The sequence below is a fragment of the Gossypium hirsutum genome, chromosome A03 (assembly GCF_007990345.1).
Source record: "Gossypium hirsutum isolate 1008001.06 chromosome A03, Gossypium_hirsutum_v2.1, whole genome shotgun sequence".
Taxonomy (NCBI): domain Eukaryota; kingdom Viridiplantae; phylum Streptophyta; class Magnoliopsida; order Malvales; family Malvaceae; genus Gossypium; species Gossypium hirsutum.
The window spans coordinates 3,198,343-3,221,456 of record NC_053426.1 but is presented as its reverse complement, the minus strand read 5'-3'; the positions used below and the strand labels follow the sequence as shown (position 1 = coordinate 3,221,456).

General features: G+C 30.6%; 1 protein-coding gene, 1 long non-coding RNA gene and 1 pseudogene across 2 annotated transcripts; 2 read left to right on the top strand and 1 right to left on the bottom strand.

The window, feature by feature from the left end:
- Nucleotides 1–6,766: 6,766 nt before the first annotated feature.
- On the top strand, nucleotides 6,767–11,902 carry LOC121223679 (uncharacterized). The gene is made up of 5 exons (XR_005920997.1): nucleotides 6,767–8,549; nucleotides 10,167–10,639; nucleotides 10,741–10,818; nucleotides 11,256–11,496; nucleotides 11,650–11,902. It is a non-coding gene; the product is annotated as an uncharacterized lncRNA (long non-coding RNA).
- On the bottom strand, nucleotides 9,959–12,720 carry LOC107963764 (cytochrome P450 87A3). The gene is made up of 9 exons (XM_016900232.2): nucleotides 12,292–12,720; nucleotides 11,861–12,182; nucleotides 11,621–11,770; nucleotides 11,278–11,529; nucleotides 11,107–11,196; nucleotides 10,940–11,018; nucleotides 10,719–10,825; nucleotides 10,498–10,625; nucleotides 9,959–10,392 (listed from the first exon to the last, which is right to left on the bottom strand). Exons 1-9 carry the CDS (start codon nucleotides 12,486–12,488, stop codon nucleotides 10,293–10,295), a joined length of 1,425 nt encoding a protein of 474 aa, XP_016755721.2. The 5' UTR covers nucleotides 12,489–12,720; the 3' UTR covers nucleotides 9,959–10,292.
- Nucleotides 12,721–15,122: 2,402 nt separating this feature from the next.
- On the top strand, nucleotides 15,123–17,766 carry LOC107916828 (tubulin alpha chain-like; annotated as a pseudogene).
- Nucleotides 17,767–23,114: the final 5,348 nt, after the last annotated feature.

Below are 23,114 nucleotides of genomic sequence, written 5' to 3'. Positions count from 1 at the left end.
AGAAAGGGATTGGTGGTGACTCCTCTATTCGTTTTTTTATTTTCAAAAATCTAAGTCAATTCCCATTTTTCAAAAAATGGTTACGACAGTATGTAATTAGGGAGAATTCGGTCACAATACTATAGTGGAATGACTTTGTGACTAAATGAATTTATAATTAATAGGTGAAAAAATGGAACTTAATTATAAATCATTTGAGACCTAATTATATATGTCAAACCAGTCTCTTTGTTAGCTTGTTGGAACAAGAAATGATTTGCATGTAGAATCAAATTAAGAGAAATGGATGGAAATGGTCAAGTTAGAGAAATATTTAATTGGAAAAAATAATTTATCTAATAAATAATATTATTTTTGAAAATAGAAAAACATATATTGAGTTGGATTAAATTATAAAGCGTTGGGTTAAAAGTTCAAAAAACATACATAATTAGACTCAATAGAGAAAAGGCCAAAAATCCCCTTATAATACATATTAGGGGTGACAACCCTAGTATATTTAACTAGGGTGTGTCACCCCTTCTACTAGTTAAATTAGGAGACTAGTTTTTCTATCAAATAAGTATTATTTATACTCTACTAATTCAACTAGAATTCTCTTATCTCTCCCTATAAATAGACGTCACTGGTAGGGTTAAACATATACAATTTTGAGATATTATTATTGTTATTCTGTTCGAACATAATGAGAAATTTATTTTCTAATTATAAATTTTATTTTTTTAGAAATAATAATTCTACCGATTTCTATTAAGAGAGAATTACTATCCTACTGAGAGTAAGAGATTGTTTCTGGTTCTGTGCTTAATTCATGATTGTTTAAGCCCATCGTCAAAGCAATTCGTGAATTCGTGGTATGAGAATAACGAAGAAGATTGTTCGGTTGAAAATTAAAAATGTCTCGGATCCGACTTACTTAAAGCACAAGTACTTTTTCATGGGAAGTTTATTGTAATAAATATCATAAACTGACTCGATTATCAAAATTTTAATTTTCCACTCTTAAAAAAACCGTTTTTAATTTGAATTTTTCCAACATACTTGACATGTTCTAAAATATCTAATAATTTTTATTGACTTGAGTGGCAAGATTTAAATTTCTTTATTAATATTTTTTGGACATTAAATTCTTATTAATTAATTTCCTAATTCTACCAAAAACAATTATCACTAAATTTATGGCTATTAAAATTTTCAAATAGTAAAGCAAAGAGTTAAAAACTTAAGAACCCAAAATGTAGAAACCTTTTTATTTCTTTTTAATTTTAGTTTTGAAAATTTCAATACTACTACGTAAACGCCCTCTATAGGAAAATAATTGGAGGATTACACAAGGGTAGTTGCTAAGGGTCTTTGGGTGGTATTCGATAAATAATGGTTGAATCATGGTTCTTGAATTTTTCTACAATGAAATCTTATCCTTTCAAAGTCGTTGCTTGGATTGTATTATCGAGTTTACCAGGTTTTATATATAAGAGAAGCTTGCTGCGTGCCGTGAAGCAGTTGGGAAAATAATTAGAGTTCACTATAAGACTGATAATGGTGAATGTGAAATATTTGCTCACCTTTTTAAGTCCAATTTGATTTTTATACCTCTTTCTCAACTCTATCAGAGACTCGAATTTATTTAAAAATTTATCCGTTCCACCCAAAAGAAATCTTCAACTCTTAGAGCTAGTCTAACATTGCTTCTAAAAAGTATTTTTGAGACAAAAACACTTTTAAAATAAAAATATTGCTAAACAAAATGTTTTTGAGACAAAAAAAATGTTTTCCAAAAACACTTTTTTAACTAAAAGCGGAAGCATAAGATTTTACCTTTTACTCAAACATACTTTTTAGCCCCAAAAAAATATTTTTGAGAAGCAATGTTAAGCTACTTACCTTTTAAGTATCTAATTAATTTTGATTACCATTAGTTATGGTATTTAACTTTTATTATTAATATCGTTTTCGACATTGAATTCTCTTTAATTCATTTGCAAATTTTTCAAAAACAATTATTACTAAATTTATGATTATAAAAATTTCAAATCATAAATCAATAAGTCAAATATAGGAATGCCAACAGTGTAAAAAAAATCTTTTTTAAATATTAAAGATAACATTAAAACTTTCTTTTTGTATATGCAATTTTAGAATTGAAACTTTAATACTATTACGGGTGGAAACTTAAACGCTCTCTACGAGAAACTAATTGAAAAATGATTACACAAGGGTATTCGCTAAGGGTCCATGGGTTGTGTTCGGTTAGTATCTGACAGTTGAAACATGGTTCTCGAGTTTTTCTACTGTGAAATCTTATCTTTAGAAGGTAGTTGCTTGGATATGATTATTCAGTTTGTCAAGTTTTATATACAAAAAAAGCTTGTTGTGTGTCATAGGTGAAATAATTGGGAAAGGAAAAGTAATTAGATTTGAATACAAGAGTGATACGGGTGAATGGGGAAGATTCGCTCACCTTAAGTCCAACTTGATCTTTGAGAAATGATTGTATGAAACTATGATTCTATGTCATCTCTATCTCTTTCCAATAGGAGAATGACAAATTAGATTTTCTCTCGTAATTTTTAGCATCTTTAGTTGGATTTAAATTTTGTCAGGAAGAAAAAGTTAAAGATCAGGAGAAAAAATATTATTTGTCATTTTCCTATTGAAAATGGATAGGAATGACATAGAATCATGGTTTCATATAATCTATTCTCCTCGATCTTTATGCCTCTTGCACAAACCCAATTTTATTTAATATTCTAATATCTAATCTTTCGTAAAAGAAAATCTATAACTCTTACTTGACATGTTCTAAAATATCTAATAATTTTTATTAACCTCCGTTATGAGATTTAATTCTATTGATTGATATTTTTTGAACATTGAATTCTCAGTAATTTTATCAAAAAACAATAATTATCAAGTTGAATGAGCCACTGTCGGATTGGTTCATAATAAAGATCGGTGCATGACAAATAATGAGCCATTATCGGATTGTCAAGCTGATCGGGATGCTCAAACCAATATAGTGGAAGGTCTCCAAAAGCAGGTGGAGGAGGAAGCTTTTAGACCTTGGATGTTAGTTGAAAGTCGACATAGAGGGAAGGGACGAAGCATGGGGTCAACAAAGATTGTGACTCATGGCACAACTGCTGGTGATTCAAGGTTCAGGGCGCTTGAGTAGGATCGTATGGAAGATACTATAGATAATTGTGGCAACATTGTCGGATAAAAGCAAAGCAATGATGGTGTGCATGTCAAGGCAAATAAGGTGACTGTATCTGCAAGGAAATCGGATGCCAGAAATATAATTTACATAAGAAAACAGTGTCGAAAGAAAAAGGCAAAGGGGTGGTAACCGGTAATAGACCCAAACTTGGTGTTACTTTATTAAGGCCTACAAACAGACGTTTGGGCGAATCTTTTAGTGCTGGACAAGTCCAATTTGATCATGGGGCCCAAATGGGCCAAAAAGATCATATTGAGAAAGATTCTATGAATTTTAACTTCCAAGAGAGAATGGGCAAAGCAAATTTAGTTAATGAAAGGCACAAGGCTGTGTGAGTAAAAATTGGGTGCAAAAATGGACAAGGAAAACATGGTTTTTTTCTTTGGTGAAAATGGTGTTGGTAGGTCGAACTTTGGTGTGCGAACCACCACCGAGGACGATGTCCAATGGAATAAGCCACCGAATAAAGCGTTGGAGAAGAAGATAACAGTAACGGTTAATCCAACGGCGATAATGGAAGAAATTGTTAAGGTCATTGAATAGGGACTGGGAGTTTTGTTTGATAAGAATGTGGTTCTATCCATTGTGGATGCAATGAATGATGAAGTTAATGTTGAAGATGAGGTAAGTTGTTTGTTAGTGTCAGTTTTTTGGGATTTTTATTGGTTTGTTGCTATTATATTATATGGATACCAAACTATTCTTTTGGAGCTGTCAGGGAATCGGGCACCTCCGGTTTCACAAATTTGTGAATGAATATAGGAGAGAGTTTTGCCCATACATGATCTGTCTCTTTGAGACAAGAATTAGCGGAGATAGGGCTGATGGAGTTATTGCAAGAATTGTGTTTCCTAACTCATATTTGAATTGAGGCTGAAGGTTATTTTAGGAGAATTTGGGTTGTTTGGAATGATAATATGTTGATTGATGTTTTGGAGTTGCATCGTCAACTGATCCACATGAAAATTTGCAATAGGCAAGATTTAACTAGCTTCTTATGTACGACTATGTATGCTAGTCCACAGCTGGCAAATAGATGACATCTTTGTTTTTTGAGGGAATTTGGGCTGGTGCAACAGTCGTGTGTCTACTTAATAATAGAAAGAATTAGAAGCACACAATTCCCGATTATCACACAGGTTGGCCATACGCCCGTATGAGTGCTGTAGATTTGATCATTTAGTTTTCACACAGTCTTAGTTTGTTACATGGCCTAGCCATATGATCGTGTGACTTTTGATGAATTTTTTTCAATTTGATCCACACAGGTTTAGAGAGTTACACGGCTTGGATACATGTTCGTGTGTCCCATGTTTTTCATGAATGCCCCTATTTTTTTTGAAAATGTTTCAGTTTGATTCTTATTCATACTCGAGTCAACTTAAGAGCTATTGTAAGCTCGATTAAGACTTGAATATAATTGTATATCATAATATTTGAGTATTTAAAACATGATTGATTATTTGAAGGATTTATTTATGATATAATTGATCTGTAATTTTGGAAATGTTGCAAATTAGTCCTAGCAAAATTCTGGGTTGATACTGGAACATAAGTAAACTTGTATAAGGCCTGAGAAATGTTTTATTTGGTGATTATGAATTGAATTGACAATGATTGTATGATTTACGATTAATTTGAATGTTAATTGAGTACTTATAAAGTAATTTCATGTTTATTTGAAATAATCGATATGAATTGAATGCGTTCTATTTCGGTAGTGACTATAATATTTTGAAACTTGGGTTTAGTGATTGGATAGGGTCAGAGGTGTTATATTTAGTGGTATCAGAGTTACGGTTTAGTCAATTCTAAGACTGAATATAACTTATGTTGAGTCTAGAAATACATGCCACATTAACCTAAAAGAGTATGATGCCATATGATCCAATATAACTCTATTTTCTTATTGATATACCATGTCGGCCAAGTGTAATCATGTTGTATCAGAAGGGGTAAATAGTAATGTTTCCACTTCCTATCAGTGAGCTAGTCATAGTGCGATCATTCCGTAAGGGCCAGATAGTGAAATGCAAGATGTTTCTTTTAAAAGAAGAACCAATGGTTCTTTGAGTTTTTGCGAGCTAATCTTATGGCTCTAAAACTTCCACCCCCTATTGTGCCTCTTATGGCAACCCCTTATCCTCGAGAACCAATAAGTGTTCATAGACATCTGATTGATAATATTTGAAAGTGCGGAGTTGAGGAATTTCGAGGCAAAATAAAAGATGATTTGGTCAGAGCTGAATACTGGTTAGAAATACTCAATGAGTTTTTGATGAAATGTTATATTCACCTGAAGATAGTCTAAGGTGTATAGTGTCACTTCTGAAAAATGAAGGTTATCGATGGTGGATGATTTTGATAGTTGTTGTTCCTAAATATTGAATAAATTGGGATTTATTCCAATCGAAAATTAGAAAGAAATACATCAGTAGACTATACCTCAAAAAATTGGAATTAAAACAAGGAAATCGATCAGTGGTTGAGTACGAAAGAGAATTTGTTCGATTGAGAGATTATACTGGCAGAAGCTGAAAGGTGTACCAAATTCGAGTGTGGATTAAATGAAAATATTTGACTGTTAATAGGAGCCTAGAATTGAAAGACTTTGTGATTTTATCTAAACGAGCACAGAAAACGAAGGATATATAAAATGAAAAGAAGTAAGTTGAATCGAAAATTCGAGACTCTGGTAAACAAAAAATAATCAGATCATTTCCAACTCCTCCACTAGAAAAGTTAAGGGATATTCATAGCTAATTCTTGTCCCCATCAGAGTTTCCAGAGAAGAGATAAGTTGAAATCTAGTAATCTGGGATCACAGACTACACCAACAACCAGTGTTGGTAGTGTTCGTCAAGGGAGTAGACAGGCTTGTCATCATTGTGAAAAAAAAAAGCTCCAATAAGCACATAAATCCCTGTTCAAACACTTTTCCCAACGTAGCAATACCTCATAGAAAATGTTTCAAATTCTACATTTTTTAGTATTATCACCTAAATCCCTGTTCAAATTCATAAAATTCAATCAATTCAGCTCACGATTAAGACATATAAGCTAAACTACCATTCTAATAAGCACATTGCTCATCATAATCCTACTTTCTTTTGATTGAATTTATAAGATTTACATAGTATTCAAAATTCTATACTTATGTTCATTAAAACATAACAATTTAACTTAGTAGATTCAACCTAATCACACATGTTTTTTAATCACTCCATTTCATCATTTTGTCTATGTAAATACATACTAAAAAAACCATCTCAAATGTCATATGCTCAATTCAAATCATTTACCCAAAAGCATATCATATAACAAACTTTACTATATTGCAAATTTATACTTAACTTAGGTTTCAAACTATATCATTATACCAAATTTAACCAAAACAAACACCTATATACATGCCACATAACCTAACCCAAAACGATCAAAAGACTACCAAGTCAATAGTAGGATAGTGTGAGCTTCAAGATGATTTGATCGACATGTTCCGCAAGCAAACAATCTACAAGAGAAGGGGAAACAACGGGCAAGCATATCGAATACTAAGTAAGTTCAATTGAAATTTACTTAACTTACCTTGAGATTAAAACAATTTTAAGCAATGGAAACACATTGGTACAAACATGATATCTTTTGGCAATGCACAATTCAACCACACAATCAATATGTTAGTTCATTTGCATAACAAGACATAATACCAAAGTCATATACATATACAACCATTTCATATTATATCATATACTATTTAAGTTATGCTTAATTTACAAACAAAACATTTCAATTCATGATCAGTAATTTCATTTTCGCTTTAATTACCATTTTTGTGTAGAATAACTATAGTAAATTGAACTTGGATACACATGACTGATTTACTCACACAAGCTGACATATTTATAATTTGACTCAGCAAGCCTTCCGTTATGAATTGGGTCACACAAGCCTTCTGTAATGAAATGACGCACACAAGCCTTAGAGAATCCACAACACATGCTGGATCTCAAACCATCATAAAAATCCCTGATCAATTATATTCCTTTTTGGACCCTAATGTCATGCCATTCATATCCTAATCATTTACTAAGTCATAAAACTGTATAGTCATATATACGTTTTACACATCGCATATACATTTCAATATTCAACTCGGTACTTAGTGACAAATCATAATAATTAGAAATTTCCATGATTTACAATTTAGTCCATTAGATGCCAAATTCATATAACTCATAACAATTTAAATTACAAACAAAATAAATATAACTAAACATATTAACTAATCAAAATAGTAAGTTTCGTATGAACTTACCTAGCAAAATAACAACAAACAAGACATCAATGACCAATCCACAATTTTGTCTTTTTTTTTCAATTATCCTCTATTTGATTTAACTCCTGATCTATAAGATAATATATTTCAAATTATCAATTCTAAATACCTTATATCATCATATTATAAGCATATATCAATTCAATTTCATTATTCAGATGCTCTCTAAAGTTTTTCATTTTATTCAATTTAGTCCATAAATTCGAAATTGTCATAACTTTCAAATTTGAGCTTTGATTTCGAAATCAATCTCAATTACATCATTATATAGCACTCTATTATCTATAATTACAAAATTTTAATATCAATTTTAAAATTTATGCACTTTAATTCCTATGTTCAAAAGCTAGCAGGTAAATTTTTTAAATTAGTCCTTTTCATATCTAACCTTAAAACTTATTCATTTGAGACCAAAAATTTCAAGAAATCAATAATGGTAACTTTTGAAAACTTAAATAGTTTTGCAAATTGGTATAGCTAAATCAAGCTATTAGATCTAAGAAACATACAAATTACGAAAAAAAAATGACTTAATACTTATCAAATTGGAGGACGAAAGTTTAAAACTCCAAAACCTATTCTTTCTTTCTTGCTTCGGTGAAGAAGACGAGTGGGAGGAAAATAGCTTTTGTTTTCTTTTAATTTTACTTATATAGTTTGTTTCAAGGCATCACAAAGTCGGTTAGTGACAAATATAAAATGCTTCCTAAAATCCCTCCATGTCCACATTGTTCAACGGTAGAGAAAAAATAAAAATAAAAAAACAGTCTGAAGAGGATGTGATTATCGGCAAACCATATCTTACCTAAAGGGGTTTTTGCTTCAGTTGATATATCCTCTCCAACAAAGCTCGAAAAGTAGACGTTTAATCCTATTTTTAAAGTGGCGCGAGACGGCGTTTTTTATGGCGGAATTAGTGGTGGCGGAGAGGAAAACGACGGACGAGTTGCAGACGTTACGGATTCCCGGCGATGATTAATAGTAAATTAAGTACGTTTCCTACCCGCTGTATGAATTTGACATGTATTCGCTATGTTCTTTAATTGAGAAAAGAATGAAACAGTTTTGCGCATTTTTAAAATTTGAAATTTGGAGGGAAATCAAAACTTAAAAAAAAAATTGGGGGCGGAGAACGTTGAGAATGAATCTTTGTTATTTTTTTCCTACGATTTTCTTTTCCATGATGTTCGTTTTAAACCTCAAGAATTCTACTTTAAGACACGCAAATGCTAGCCAGATGCTTGGCCTATTTTTTTTTGGTAAAGATATGAGAGAGGCTAGTAAAACTATTTCCAATTTAAATTTTAAATGGTGTTAGGGTTTGTTAATCTATTTATGGACATAATAAATGAAGTTGCTGATTTTTTTCTAGCATCTGTTTTGGAAATTGCAGAATGAGGCATGGAGAACATTCAGTTTGTATTCAAATTATCACACAACATGTTGAAGTCATTTTCTATTTTAATAGGATTTTATATTATTTGAATTTTCTGTTGCTAGATTAATGCTGTGATTTGAATTATTCTTTTAGTGAACTTCAGTTTTATGTCTTTATGATCAAGGCAAAGAAGGTTCAACTCCATCTTTTAAATTCTATCTGGAAAACTTTATTTTACTATTACTGAACTTTGTTGGATTACGTATATGAAGTCTTATTGCAGTAGCTTTAGAAGTATTGTAACCAATTGCTATTGATGTGTATGGCTATTGATTAGTAAATCTTGTAAACTGCGAATTCATTTTAGATTACCCCTGTGAGAATGTTGGAGAAACCTGCCTGTTATTTTGACAATTGCATTTCATGTTTTTGTTAGTTCTGTTTATTTGGAAATACTTGTGACGGTGTTGTGTTAATGATACACCTGTTACCATTTGTTTTCCAGAAGGGAATGCTGGGGTTTTTGTTTACTTCAGTTATCATAAACAACATCTTGATGAGTTTGACAGTGCCATTTGGTTTCGCTTTGGCTATATTTGAATAGATAATACCTTCTTTCTTATGAGGACAAGTTTGGGTTTGATGCAGAGATTCAGTATATATCTCTAGTCAGAATATTGGTATTGGTAGTCTCACATTCATGCCAGAAACCATATGAAATCCAAGCACCACAAACGTGATTGTTGATATAAAAAAAGCACAACCATTGTGAAAGGGCACACTGGTTATTCTTATTATTGTCTGCATATTGTTCAAAAGGTAGATGTGTCAAAAGTTGTAGAATCATACGGTACTCTTGGAATGGAGGAAATTTGACTTCTGATTGAACTGTTAGATTACTCACGTTTGAAGTTGCATTGCTAAGAAGTTCCTTTTTCCTCTTTCATCCTAGAAAATGGATATGTAAAATTCTAAGAATGAAGCCTAATATTCAGAAAGAAGAAAAAAAAACAGGAAAAGCAGTGAAAAATATGACTCGTTATATCATATTTCTTTTCTTTTCTTTTTCCATTTTTCTCAAATATATGATGAGATTACAAAATTTATATACGACCATTGGTGAAACTATGATTTAATCTTGGTTGGAGCAGTGACAGAATACATTCTCTATTTTCTAAATTTGTCTACAATATGAAGATTTACTAACAAGTTGTTATCCTCTTCTGCAGTCCAAGAAAAAAAAAAGAATAGTAGCAACGCTGATTGGTAAGATGCAAAGTTGGAACATTTCTGTGTTTTGCTTCTTAGCCATATAGCCTGACTTGGATTGATATTGTTTGCTGTTTCTGTAAAAGTTACGCCGTTCTAGTTTTCTCCATGAGCCGTATGTGAAAGCCATCCGGAAACTGTAAACCTGGAGATCGAAATACATTTCCACCTTTGATTGGTTCCCACCTGAAAGATTCAAAGATTTAGATGAGTTTTTTTTTTTTTGTCTCTTGCTCTCCCTGACACAAAGTGTGTTGGACAGATATAGAACATCTTGTAATTTGTTCTTACCTGTACTTAGTCACCAAACAATGGAGAAACACAGCCATTTGCACTTTAGTGAAGTCTGTTCCAACGCAAAATCTCAGGCCACCACCGAATGCCATGAAACTCTTTGTGGCTCCATTTATTTCCACTCCCTGCAGTAAAAGAAGTATAAGAATCATTTTATGTGATTTTGATTTAGTATCAATCTTGCACGTAAAAGTTGATGGAATTGTGAATTAACTCACCTCCCATCTTGATGGATTAAAGGTCAAGGGATCTTGGTATTTTGCTGGATTCAGGTGCACAGCTGGGGGACACACCATTACTGCCCAACCAGCTGGAATGGTATATCCTGCATTATCATGAAAATTGATGTGTGTTAGCTTTCATATTTATTGCAAAGATAATTTTTTTTTTAATATAACAATTTGAAAGTGGGTCTCAAAATATTTTTGATGCATAATACCTTTGAATTGGATTTCTCTTAGTGCTTTCCTGAAGATTCCCGGCACTATATTTGCTAGTCTAACTGTTTCATTGATGAACTGTAAGTTGCACTTGTCAGTATGGAAACAAACAACCTTTCACAACTGATAATATGTCCTTATAAGTTTAAATCACAAATTTTCTCACCTGGAATGTATATGTCATTGATTTATATTCTTTCCATGTAAGTCCAGAGTCTGTGTCTTCCCTATTTCGTAGAATTGCTTCATGCTCTTCCTACAAAGTGGAAATACATAAGTTCCATGTTTGTTTAGAAAAGGATTCGGATTTTGCAGATTCAGGAATCATTTCACATACCCTTAGTTTTTTCAGCACTGAAGGGTCGTCAGAAAGGAATTTAATTGCTAAAGTTAGAGCCAGGGAAGTTGTTTCAAAGCTAGCAAATAGTAGAACGAACATCAAATCCAGAGCAATTGCCTCTGTTAGAATTGTTCCCTCTTTCTGAAGTTCTTCAAGGACAAAATCAAAAAAGTCATTTCGGCTCTTCCCTTGCATTGCCCGTCTTTCATTTAGCAGGTTCTTTAGCATTTTCATTGCATTTTTCCTTCCCTGAAAAAGTAAAACATTCAAGAATCAATACACAAAAGATTGGATTTTTTTTAACCTTGTTATTTTGAACTGGAATGACCAGGTTAACTACCTGTAAACATTTGTGATATGCTGTTCCAGGAATATCCAGAGGAAAGGAGATTAATCCTTGTATGAAAGCAACAAAATTCTCCCTCAGATTCTGGGTGGCATTGTCTTGGTCATAACTTATCAGCTTTTTGGCCGTCAGATCAAATATCATCTGCAAATAGACATAAGGTGTATCATCATTAGACTACATTCTGAAACTTAAAAGCATGAATGTGGGGGGACGGTTTATATGTGTAATTACACTAGCAGTTGCTTCTTTTAATTCAACTGTTTCTTCGTTTGACCATCGTTGTAATCTTCTACAAGCTGTTCTCTCAACTTCAGGCAGCATCTTTTTAAGGCTTTCAGGACCAAATAGATTAAGCACCATATTCTTTAGGTACTTGTACATAAAACCATGTAAAGAACCCACATTTTGGCGTCCAAAGATCTCGGTGAACGTATCCGGATACCAACTCTGAAACAATTGCCCTTCTTGTAGAAACACAAAGTGATTGAGATCCGGGTCAGCCGATACAATTACCGGTCGCCCCACTATGCTCGTTTTGAATACCGGCCCATACCTGCAACCAAGTAGTAACCAACATGTTATGTATTGGAACAAAAATCCAAAAAAACAGAAAAAGAACAAAAAAGAAGAAGAAGATTATCATTGAGGAAAAGCAAATTGACCTTTTCATTCTCTCTTTAACAAAGGGAGGAATATCATTAGTAGTATTGGGGCTGAAGAACTGAAGAGTCTCCCCAAGAAGTGGGAAACCCATAGAACCTGGTGGGAGTTTGCCATTACATCTAGGATTCCTCCAGTAATAAACCCAATGTGTAATGTATACAATAAGAACCAAAGCTCCAATCCACAACACCAACATTCTCTTACTCAAAAACTATATATACACTGAAGCTATATGTATATCTTGGATTGAAGGAAGACGATGATGAATGCTGATATATATTTATGGTTTAGGATTGATGAAGAAGATGATGAATGGTAATTAGCAGAAATGGATGTAAAAGAAACGTGGGAAGAATAGACAGGTAGGAGAAGAAAGTGCTGGCATGTATCTTATGATTCTCATCAAACCATAAGAAGCTCTACTTAAATAGCAAGCTAATGCATACAACTGTTCAATGGAATTAATTATATATTATTTTTCCTTTTTCACTTTATTATTATTTTTGTACTCCATGGATACAAATAGAATGAATAATTTAGAATTCACTCTGTCTAGCAACTGTTCATTTTGTCAACGCTTCACCAGTTGATACCAAAGAAAAAAAAAAAGCCTAGCATGACTTGAAGCATCACACGATGCTTCCCTTTATTTCCTTTCTCTCTCTTCTTTCTTCTTCACCATTGGATGGATATTTGTTTTTTTTCAAGGGAAAATATTGTTTACTGTTTGATTTACAGTTGAATATTTAAAATTTTTTATATTTTAGACATTAAGATTTTTTTTTTGAAATTAGGGTATGTATCGTCAGTAACAGTGATTGGTCATAAAATGTGCTCTATTCATACGAGCAAGAATCAATTCTTCGAAAACATAATTAAAGAATAAAGTAAACAACTATCACAACTCATAACTCATATTTGATATTAAATGGTGAGGGTATATAAATTCTTTTCACTACCAAGGGTGGGGTAAAAGGAGCTTAAAACATGAAAAGTGAAGAAGCACGAGGCTGAATTTTAGCCTTTTTTAAGGAGATAATGGAGGAACAGAAAGAGCAAAACAGTAGATTTGAGAGGATCGATGGAAGTTCAAAGGGGATCATGTCTGACCAAAAATATATATACATATATCTTTTAAACCAATCTTGCATCATTAAATACCCTAAACAAATCTAATATAGAATTCTTAACCAAACATCTTCAAATTTGTCTAAAAATAAAAAACAAATCTATGCTAAATTTTCCCATATATCTATGTGCTTAATTTTGTGCCAACAGAGTTTTCCATATATTTTTTCCTTCTGTTATGGAATCATATCTCTCCTTTTAGATCTTCTGTAGCTGTGTAAAATCCCAATGTCAAACCCCCAATCTTATTTGCATACATCACTAAGATTTTTTTCCCAATGGGAATGCCTTTGGATATGCATGCAACTACTGTGTTCATATGCATAAACTTTCTCATAATTGATTTCATTGGTTAAAGGCTAAAAGATTATATTGTTGTTGAGATTTTAAACCAATTATGAATACATAGAGCACCGGCCCACCTGGCCATTGAGCCACGGATTTGAGAACCAACTACAATTTGTAGGTAGGTAGGTTCACAGTGTTGTTGAGTTTCTTTGATAGTATCCTCCATTATTATGCAATTTTTTTTGGGGGGGGGGGGGGAGGGTAGATTATGTATTTATTACAACGTTTTGTCATAATGATATCGGACAAAACTCCGTGTATAAGCCTTAGAGGATGGGAATTCAAATCAACCTTGAATAAACATGGTGTTTGATTATTAGCTTTACCTATTAAAATATTATTATTTTTTCTTATATAAATATGGGTATGATTGGAATATAAAAAAGCAGTCAAATTCTTATTTCCTTCATAGTTTTGTTGTGGGATGATTCTCAGGTCGAATGGTAAAGAATTTGTGTTTAAATTTTTAATTGATATTTATCTTGTGTTTAGTCTTTGCTCTTTTTTTTTATTAAAATAAAGCTAATTTTGCCTAGTTTGATATGAAATAGGATCATGTGATTCTTTCATTTCATATAGTTTAGCTTCAGAGAGATTTGCCGAAGGGTCAAGTTATTTGTCAAAATTTGAAAATTGATTTAATATTTGAGAGGGTTTAGAGAAAAATGTTAGGTTTAAAAAATGAGTTGGAGCAAAATGTATGTCTATTTAAAACGAATCATGCTTATGTCTATTTAAAACGAATCATGCTCAAATTTTGAAACTCAAAGCCCAAGCTTGGCTCAATGTATTTTTCAGTTTATATAATTTATTGTTTTTATTTTATTAGCCATTGCACTTATTTAGTCTTTTTATCCTTATTTTTAGGAATTCAGTCTCTCTATTTTTATATTTTAAATTTTAAGTTTAATTGTTAACATTAGTAAAAATACCATGGAAGCTCCTGTATTAGGAGTCAAATTATATTTTGTCCTCTTTACTAAAAATAGGAGAAAATGATTTATGTACGTTAGATCAAAGAGCAAACTGGTTCTTTTTAAAATGTCATCAATTTTTGCTATTAAAAATAGATTATGTATGTCAGTATGAGATACACGTGACGTTTGATTATTTCATCAGTCACGTTAATATTTTAACAATACAAATGAATAAAATTTTTAACTAAAAGGTTCAATTTGCTCTTTGATCTAACATACATGAACTCATATTTCAGTTTTTAAGTAGAAGAGGCAAAATACAATTTAACTTTTAGTATAGTGACCTTTATGATACTTTTACCATTTTTTGTTACATGCATTACTAGGGGTTTTCCTTTGTACTTGACCTTTACACCATGTTTGGTTGGGTGTATTGGCTATGCCAATACACCCCTAATCGGTGGGCCCCACTTATTACGCCTCTAATCCGTTGTTTGGTTCAATGTATTGCGATTACGGGGCTAAACCATTACTCACCTAATCGGTGAAATCCACCAATTTCTAATCCTTCCGTTTTGCTCAGTTTAGATGCTGCTTCAGTTTACCCTCCCTGTTTTACCCTCTCAGTCTTCTTCTTTTCAGCTCCCTCTCTGAACATGTATTTAACACCCATTTCCCCATTTCCCGTTTCCCCTCTTCCCCAAATCAAAATCCCTAACCCCGTGCCCGACTGCCCTCCTCCCTTTTTTTCTCAATTCAAAAATCAACCTTCACCTCCGGCACCAATCCACCTCCACCGATCCACCTCCGGTCCTTCACGAATCCACCCATTTCCAGAATCAGAGGTTAGAGCGAAGCTACAAACGTCTTCTACCTTTGAATTTCAAAGGTATATTAACAATGTTTTTTTCTGCTGGAAGCATTCTGTGTGCCAATGCCTTAAGAACAAAAAAACACTCTATATCTTTCGTTGTTTTTCTGATTTATTTTTGTTGGGTCTCATTCAATAGCCTATATCAGTTACAGATGAAAAAATTACCGAGATGGTATTGTTTCCAACGATTAACGAGGCATGTCGTGTTTTGGATGAGGGTGTCGTTGCTCGAGCATCAGCCCTTGATGTTGCATCTGTACTCGGAATGAGCTTCCCATCCTACTGGTAACTACTTCGCCACCAATTTTTGTCTCTGCAACTTGAACTCAAGAATAGTCTCTAAAGTTTGGAGAATTTAATGGTTCCCTTGTTAACTACTATAAGATCTACTATTAAGAATCAGTATTTGCTAATAGATTGCCTGCCAAATTCAGTCACTATTTTCTATAAGAAAATGAATTTGGTTTCTTGCATTATCTATGTTATAGTTAGTTACATGATCTCTTATTTTCACCATGTCTTATAAAACAATAGCTTTGGTTGCAGTGGTGGTATCATGTTCCGGGCAGATACAGTTGGGTCGAAGCATATCTATTTGAGCCTCAAGAAATGGTCAGAAAGGTACGGTAGCTACTTTAAACCATCGAATGCAATATTTTCAGGGTGTCTTTGTGTAGTGAAATGAGTGGTAGACTTGGTAAACTTGCATGTGTTACAAAATTGAATCTAGAGATCTGTTTCCCAGTCTTGACTTGAGCAACTTACTGCCAATCTTCCTCCAAAGTAGTTTCCTAATCAATTTGGCTTTATGTTTAATAATGAGAGTTTGCTATTGGTTATTCTTGTTAGAGATCTGTGTGTTTGTTATAGTTGGTTATAGGTAAAATGTAGGGACGAATTGAAAGAGAGTAGAATGAGTGTACTTCAGGTTATTATTGTTGGATTGAGAGAAAACTAATAGCTGACAAGGTCTATGAATCTTATGGTGCAAAGGCAATGTGTTTGGCTTCAGCATATATGGAGTATATAACTGGGCTTCATTTTGACTGTCCTTATGGTAATTGATATTTTCTTTGATTGCAGGATGATTCCTTGCAAAGACTAAGCATGGGGTGGCAGCTTTCGCTGGTGTGAATTGAAGGCTTATGAGGGGATTCTTGCACCATATGACAAGACAAGAGAATGGTTATTCCTGATGCTCTCAAGTTTTGCAGTAGTTGGTTTCTTTTGTGGAATTTAGAATTTCGTTTTCTTACTTGCTTCTTGTGGTCTTCAGATGAAATTAACTCCAGGGCATCAGATGAAATTAACTTCAGATGAAATTACACTAATCTCAATAGGCTGGTCTCTCAGGTACAATAAATGATAGCTTTAATTTGATTGTTTGCATTGTATGTGTATACTTATGATGTTTGGATCGTTTACAGGTTATTTCTTCCTTGACTGCATCTTTGAGATTTGATGGTGCTTTGAATGTGGATGTGAATGAGTTTCAGACCAATTTAGTCCCATACCCTAGAATCCATTTCATGTTGTCTTCATATGCACCAGTGATTTCCGCGGAAAAGGCTTACCATGAGCAACTATCAGTAGCAGAAATCACAAGCAGTGCATTTGAACCAGCTTCAATGATGGCCAAATGTGATCCACGCCATGGGAAATACATGGCTTGTTGCTTGATGTACAGAGGAGATGTGGTGCCTAAAGATGTGAATGCTGCACTGGCAACAATCAAGACCAAAATGACCATCCAGTTTGTTAATTGGTGTCCCACAGGGTTCAAGTGTGGCATCAACTACCAGCCTCCAACTGTGGTACCTGGTGGGGATTTGGCCAAGGTTCAAAGGGCAGTTTGCATGATTTCAAATTCTACTAGTGTTGCTAAAGTGTTCTCAAGGATTGATCATAAGTTTGATCTGATGTATGCAAAGCGTACATTTGTGCATTGGTATGTCGGTAAAGGTATGGAGGAAGGTGAGTTTTCTGAAGCTAGAGAAGACTTGGCTGCTCTTGAGAAAGATTATGAAGAAGTGGGCTTGGAATCTGGTGAAGGAGATGAAGATGAAGGGGATGAGTACTAGGCTAGAATATAGAGTAAAATCTGCCAATGGACTTATTGGTCAGCTAATAAAAATGGGTTATTTTGTTTGCCTTCTCTATTGTATCAAACTTCAAAACATATTTTAATGGATCTTTGCTTAATTTCATATGCTCTAACTTATAGTAATTTCATATGCTTCAAAAAGTAATTTCATATGCTCTAACTTATAGTAATTTCTTTTTGCAATTTATTAATTTAAGCATTTTTGAGATAAATTTTAAAATTACTAGATAAATCCTCTTCCCATGCTTCGGAAAATTAGTCATATTTTGACTAAGATATTTATATTGGAATATAATGATTTGATTAAATTATATATTTTTACTAAATTATATTTTTAATAATAATTATTTTAAATTATATTTTATAGTATTATATATTATGATTTTAGTAAATTCATTTAAGAATATTTAATATTAAGAATTTTATTAAATTATATATTTTTGTTAAATTATATTTAATAATAATTATTTTAAATTATATTTTATAGTATTATATATTATGATTTTAGTAAATTCATTTAAGAATATTTAAATATTAAGAATTTTATTAAATTATATATTTCTATTAAATTATATTTAATAATAATTATTTTAAATTATATTTTATAGTATTATATATTATAATTTTATTAAATTCATATAAGAATATTTAATATTAAGAATTTTATTAAATTATATATTTTTATTAAATTATATTTAATAATATTATGTTAAATTATCTTTTAAATTATTTATTGTTAATAATAATTTACCAAAACAAATTTCTGCTAATTATTAAGAATTTTATTAAATTATATATTTTAATTAAAATATATTTAATAAAAATTATGTTTAAATATGATTAAATTATTTATTATTGATAATAATAATCTTATTAAAATTTAAATAACAATAACAATAATCATTTACCAAAACAAATTTATGCTAAGGGTATTCTAGTCATTTTAGTTTTTTCCATTATGCTATTACACCTCTATTCCATTCAACCAAACACAAGATTACTATTACGCCTCTATTCTATTACATTCAACCAAACAGTTGATTTGCTATTACACCTCTAATCCAATACACCTCTAATCCCAATACACCTCTAATCCAATACACCTCGTATCTATTATTGTAACTCTTACATAATCAATAAAACTATTGTTTTAAACGAAAAAAGAAGTAATATCATAAGGTCCACGTTAACCAATTATAAATACGATGGTAAAAGTATCATGAAGATCCCTGTATTAATAGTCCAATTGTATTTTATTTTTTCTACTGAAAATGATTAAATTAGTAATTATATATTAGATCAAAGAATAATTTAAATTTTTTTATTAAAAATTCTACCCATCTGTACTGTTAAAAATTGAAATAGTTGATGAAATAACTAGACAGTTATGCGTAACATGCCAAATATACTTCATGTTGAAGTACTAGGAATAGTTTTTAACCATATAAATAAAAAAATTAATAAAATAACTAATTTATTCTTTAATCTTAAGTACAAAGATAATTTATTTATTTTTTAAAATAAATAGAATAAAATATAATCTAACTCTAAAATAAAAAATTTTAAACCGAATAAAATTCAAAATTAAAATTAAATCAAACTGATTTAGAGTTGATTATTATATATAAATCCTAACCATTACCCAATTCCACCCCATCTAGAAACACAAAATTAGTCATGTTGATTTAAATAAATATTTAATGATAAATAGATTTTGTATTTTATTGTGGACATTAATTGAAAACCAGAAACAGTTTTAAAGCTGTAAAGTCCAATGCCAGTTCTAAACTTGCACGTGCACACGCGGTTTTTCCCTTCTCCTCCGTATATGTATTTTTTATTCACTTTTTAGTTCCTCCGCTATTAATCTTGTTCCGGCTTAAGATTCAACTTTTTGATGTTTGATTTATGCTTTTAATTTTTATTAAAAAATAAATTTATATATTATTATTGATTTGATAATCATAAATAAAATGTATAGATTCAACTATTATAAAAATCTTTAAATTTTACATTTATTTATTTTAAGGATAATATAATTTTTTATTCTCAAACTTAGTAACTAAGTTTAATTTAATATTTATATTTTTTAATCAAATTTAGTACTTAAATTTAATAATTAGGTTTATTTTGGTTCCGAACTTGAAAACTATAAAAATTTGGTGATGTAACACTCTGAGATTATACCACATCATCACTTGAAAATTAATATATATATATATAAATTTTCATGTGATGATGTAATATAATCTTAAAGTGTTACATTCAATATTTTAATAGTCAGATTAGTGGATCATTGGACCGTTGGACCAATAATAATTAATTAATTAATTAAAAATTCATAAAAATCTATAAAATAATAAATAATAATTTTTTATTAAACCAATTCAAAGCATTCAACTATCAAACTGTATCGATTTTTTATTTTTATCAATTTCAAGTAGTTTTAAAGTAAATCGATTCAATCTTTTTATTCATGTTGTTGGTCCTGTTCTAGTGACATTGATTACATCATTAATCTTGACAGGATTCAAATTTAGGAATTAAAATGGATTTAATTGCCAACCAAATAATAATATATAATTACTAAAATGAATTTAATTGTGAAATTTAAAAATCGAAGTAAAATTTATATTTTTAGGATTCAAAACTCATATTCTATTTTTGATAGTGCAGCATGACTTATCACTTCACCCATTATTTATTATTTTAATAGATGTAAAGGGACGTGGAGTAGCTTTGATTTACAACCCATATAGGCAAAGGAATAGATGGATGATATTCATGGATATCTCTATCTATACATCCTCATCAAATTCTCTGTACTTACACCATAGACACCTCTAAAGCTATTTTTTTGCGGTGATTATTTTTTTCATTTGTAAAGTGTAGTGTGGTTTCTGATGCAGAAAAGTTCAAAACTTGTTGAATGGGGATGACAAAGATTGCGTAACTGCTGAGAATGAGCTTGGAAAGGGTCTCTACTATTGCAAATTTTGTACAGTAAGATAGCAACAAAAGGCCATGGAGGTGCACAAAATGACAGCTCCTTGCTTTAATTATAAAATTATAAACACCCAAACACTTGATTCTCTAATTATATTAAAAAATATTGCTGCCAAAAAGAAAAAAAAAAAAAAACCCAGTGATGTGTGTGCTTTGCTATTACTTGCTGTGACTGAACTCAATTTCTCTGTTCATCCTCATGTTGGATTTTTCATTCCTTACGAGATTGTCTTTTCAACAAATTGGTGCCTTGTTATATTTTTGTCTTCGGATATGGGTTTTATTTTATTTTCTTTCTCAACATATGCTATATTAGATTATTAAAAAAAGTTATTTGCCAAAACCTCATTGAAATATTTTGATTCTACAATCGCTTTATAACCCTTAAATAGAAAGAAAAATGTATTTAAATGTGTCTTCGAACTTAGAGTTTCTTTATTACTACAAAGTAACAATACTAACATAATTAAAGTTAAACGATAAAATGTGATTATTTTTAATCTTTCTACTTTTCGAAATATATATTTTCAATCCTAAATTTAATTTAATTTTTCATTAATTTATCGAATAATTTTATTAAATTATTTTTTAGACATGTGATATAGCATATAAATTTTGACATTTTCTTTATCTTTCTTAAATATGAAAAAAAATGTCCAACTTCACAAAATAATAACATATGTCCAACTCTTTGTAGACCTATATAAAGTTTTTCTTCCTAAATTACTAATTTTTAGTTTTTTTTTAGATTTTTAATTTTAATTTTTTTTATTTCTAAAACGTATACATGGGGAGTTTTTTTTCTTTTCTAAATTATTAAGTTTTTAGTTCTAGTGCTTTTTTTATTTTATTTTAGATTTTTAATTTTAGTTTTTTTTACTTTTTTATATAATATTTATTAATAGCTTGGTTTACATAGCAATTCGCAATATCATTATCAATACGTAATTCATATAGAAATAAATTTAAAAATATTATTTTAATTATTTTATATAATAGACATATGTTCAAATCATGTGACTTCTATCCCCTACCTCAATATATATATATAAAGAAAAAGAAAATTTTTATTCTACTAATTATTTTCAATTTTTAGATTTTTTTAATTTTTAAATGATAAATTCGAAGGTTTGATACTTATAACTTGATTGACATATGTATTAAATTTGTAAGTAAAAGAAATTGAAACATTATTTTATTAATTGCATTATTATCCATAGCAAACTCTTTTATCTTTCTATTTATGAATTAGGGAAGAGATATAGATAGTTCTAAGTAATGTGTCAAAAAAACAAAAATGATCAAAACTGAGATTGTTCAAAAAATAATTTTTAATTTTAATTTTTGTTTTAAAAATATTTGAAGGAATTAGTCCTCATGTTGATATTAAGGTCCATATAGGATCCTTATCCAATATTCACTTAAAAATGTAATTTTTTAATGATATATTTAAAAGAATTGTTCTATATATTAATTAGCCAATGATTTAGAATTTGTACTCCATCCGCTGATTGAGTATCAGTTCTATTGATATAGATATTGTTGTCAATGCAGAAAAATATGGATTCGAGTGCATTAAAGCTCATTATTAAAACCTATAATAAAATTATTCAAAGTGATACAAAATCTTGTTGGTAGGAACCTGCATGCAAATTAGGGTTTTTTACACAAATGAATTTAATAAATAAATAAATAAAGAAGATCTTTCTCTTGGGTGTATTTTGAAAATTCCATAAGATATGTAGAATTAAAATAACAGCAGCTTAGCAACTCATTTTTATTATAATGTTTTTAGGTCGTATAATTGGACGGTTATAATTATCGATCAAGCTGACTTCAAAGATATCTTTGATTAGTTGTTTATTCTTCTTTCTCTTTTCCTGTGGGCGCTTCATTTAGTCTATAAGGACGGTGATATTGTATGGTATGATATGATGCCTCTAAACACAGCTGGGTTTTCTCTTTATAAACTTCCTTCTCATTTATTTTTCTTTTTTTAGTTATTATATAATTCTATCGAATTAAAAAAAATATCGACTAAACCATAAATGACGATAAAAGAGTTAGATTGAATTTCACCCCTTTCACTAAAAAATAGGTAAATTAATAATTGTACGATAGATCAAATAACAAACCGATTATTCTGATAAAAATTGACATGACTGACGACATATCCAACAAATTACACTTGGCATGGAGACCAACTTTTAATAGTAGAAATGAATGGAATTTTAATAGAATGACCAGTTTGCTATTTGATCTGACATACAAGGATTAACTTGCCTTTTTTTAGTAGAAAGGAAAAAAAGCAATCCGACTCTTAATACAAAAACTGCCGTGATACTTTATTAGCAAATGACTCATATAAAAGTCTTCAATTGATATTAATTTCAAATCTGGTTTCTAAATCATCCTTATTCTTTATTATACTTATATTTTGTGAAT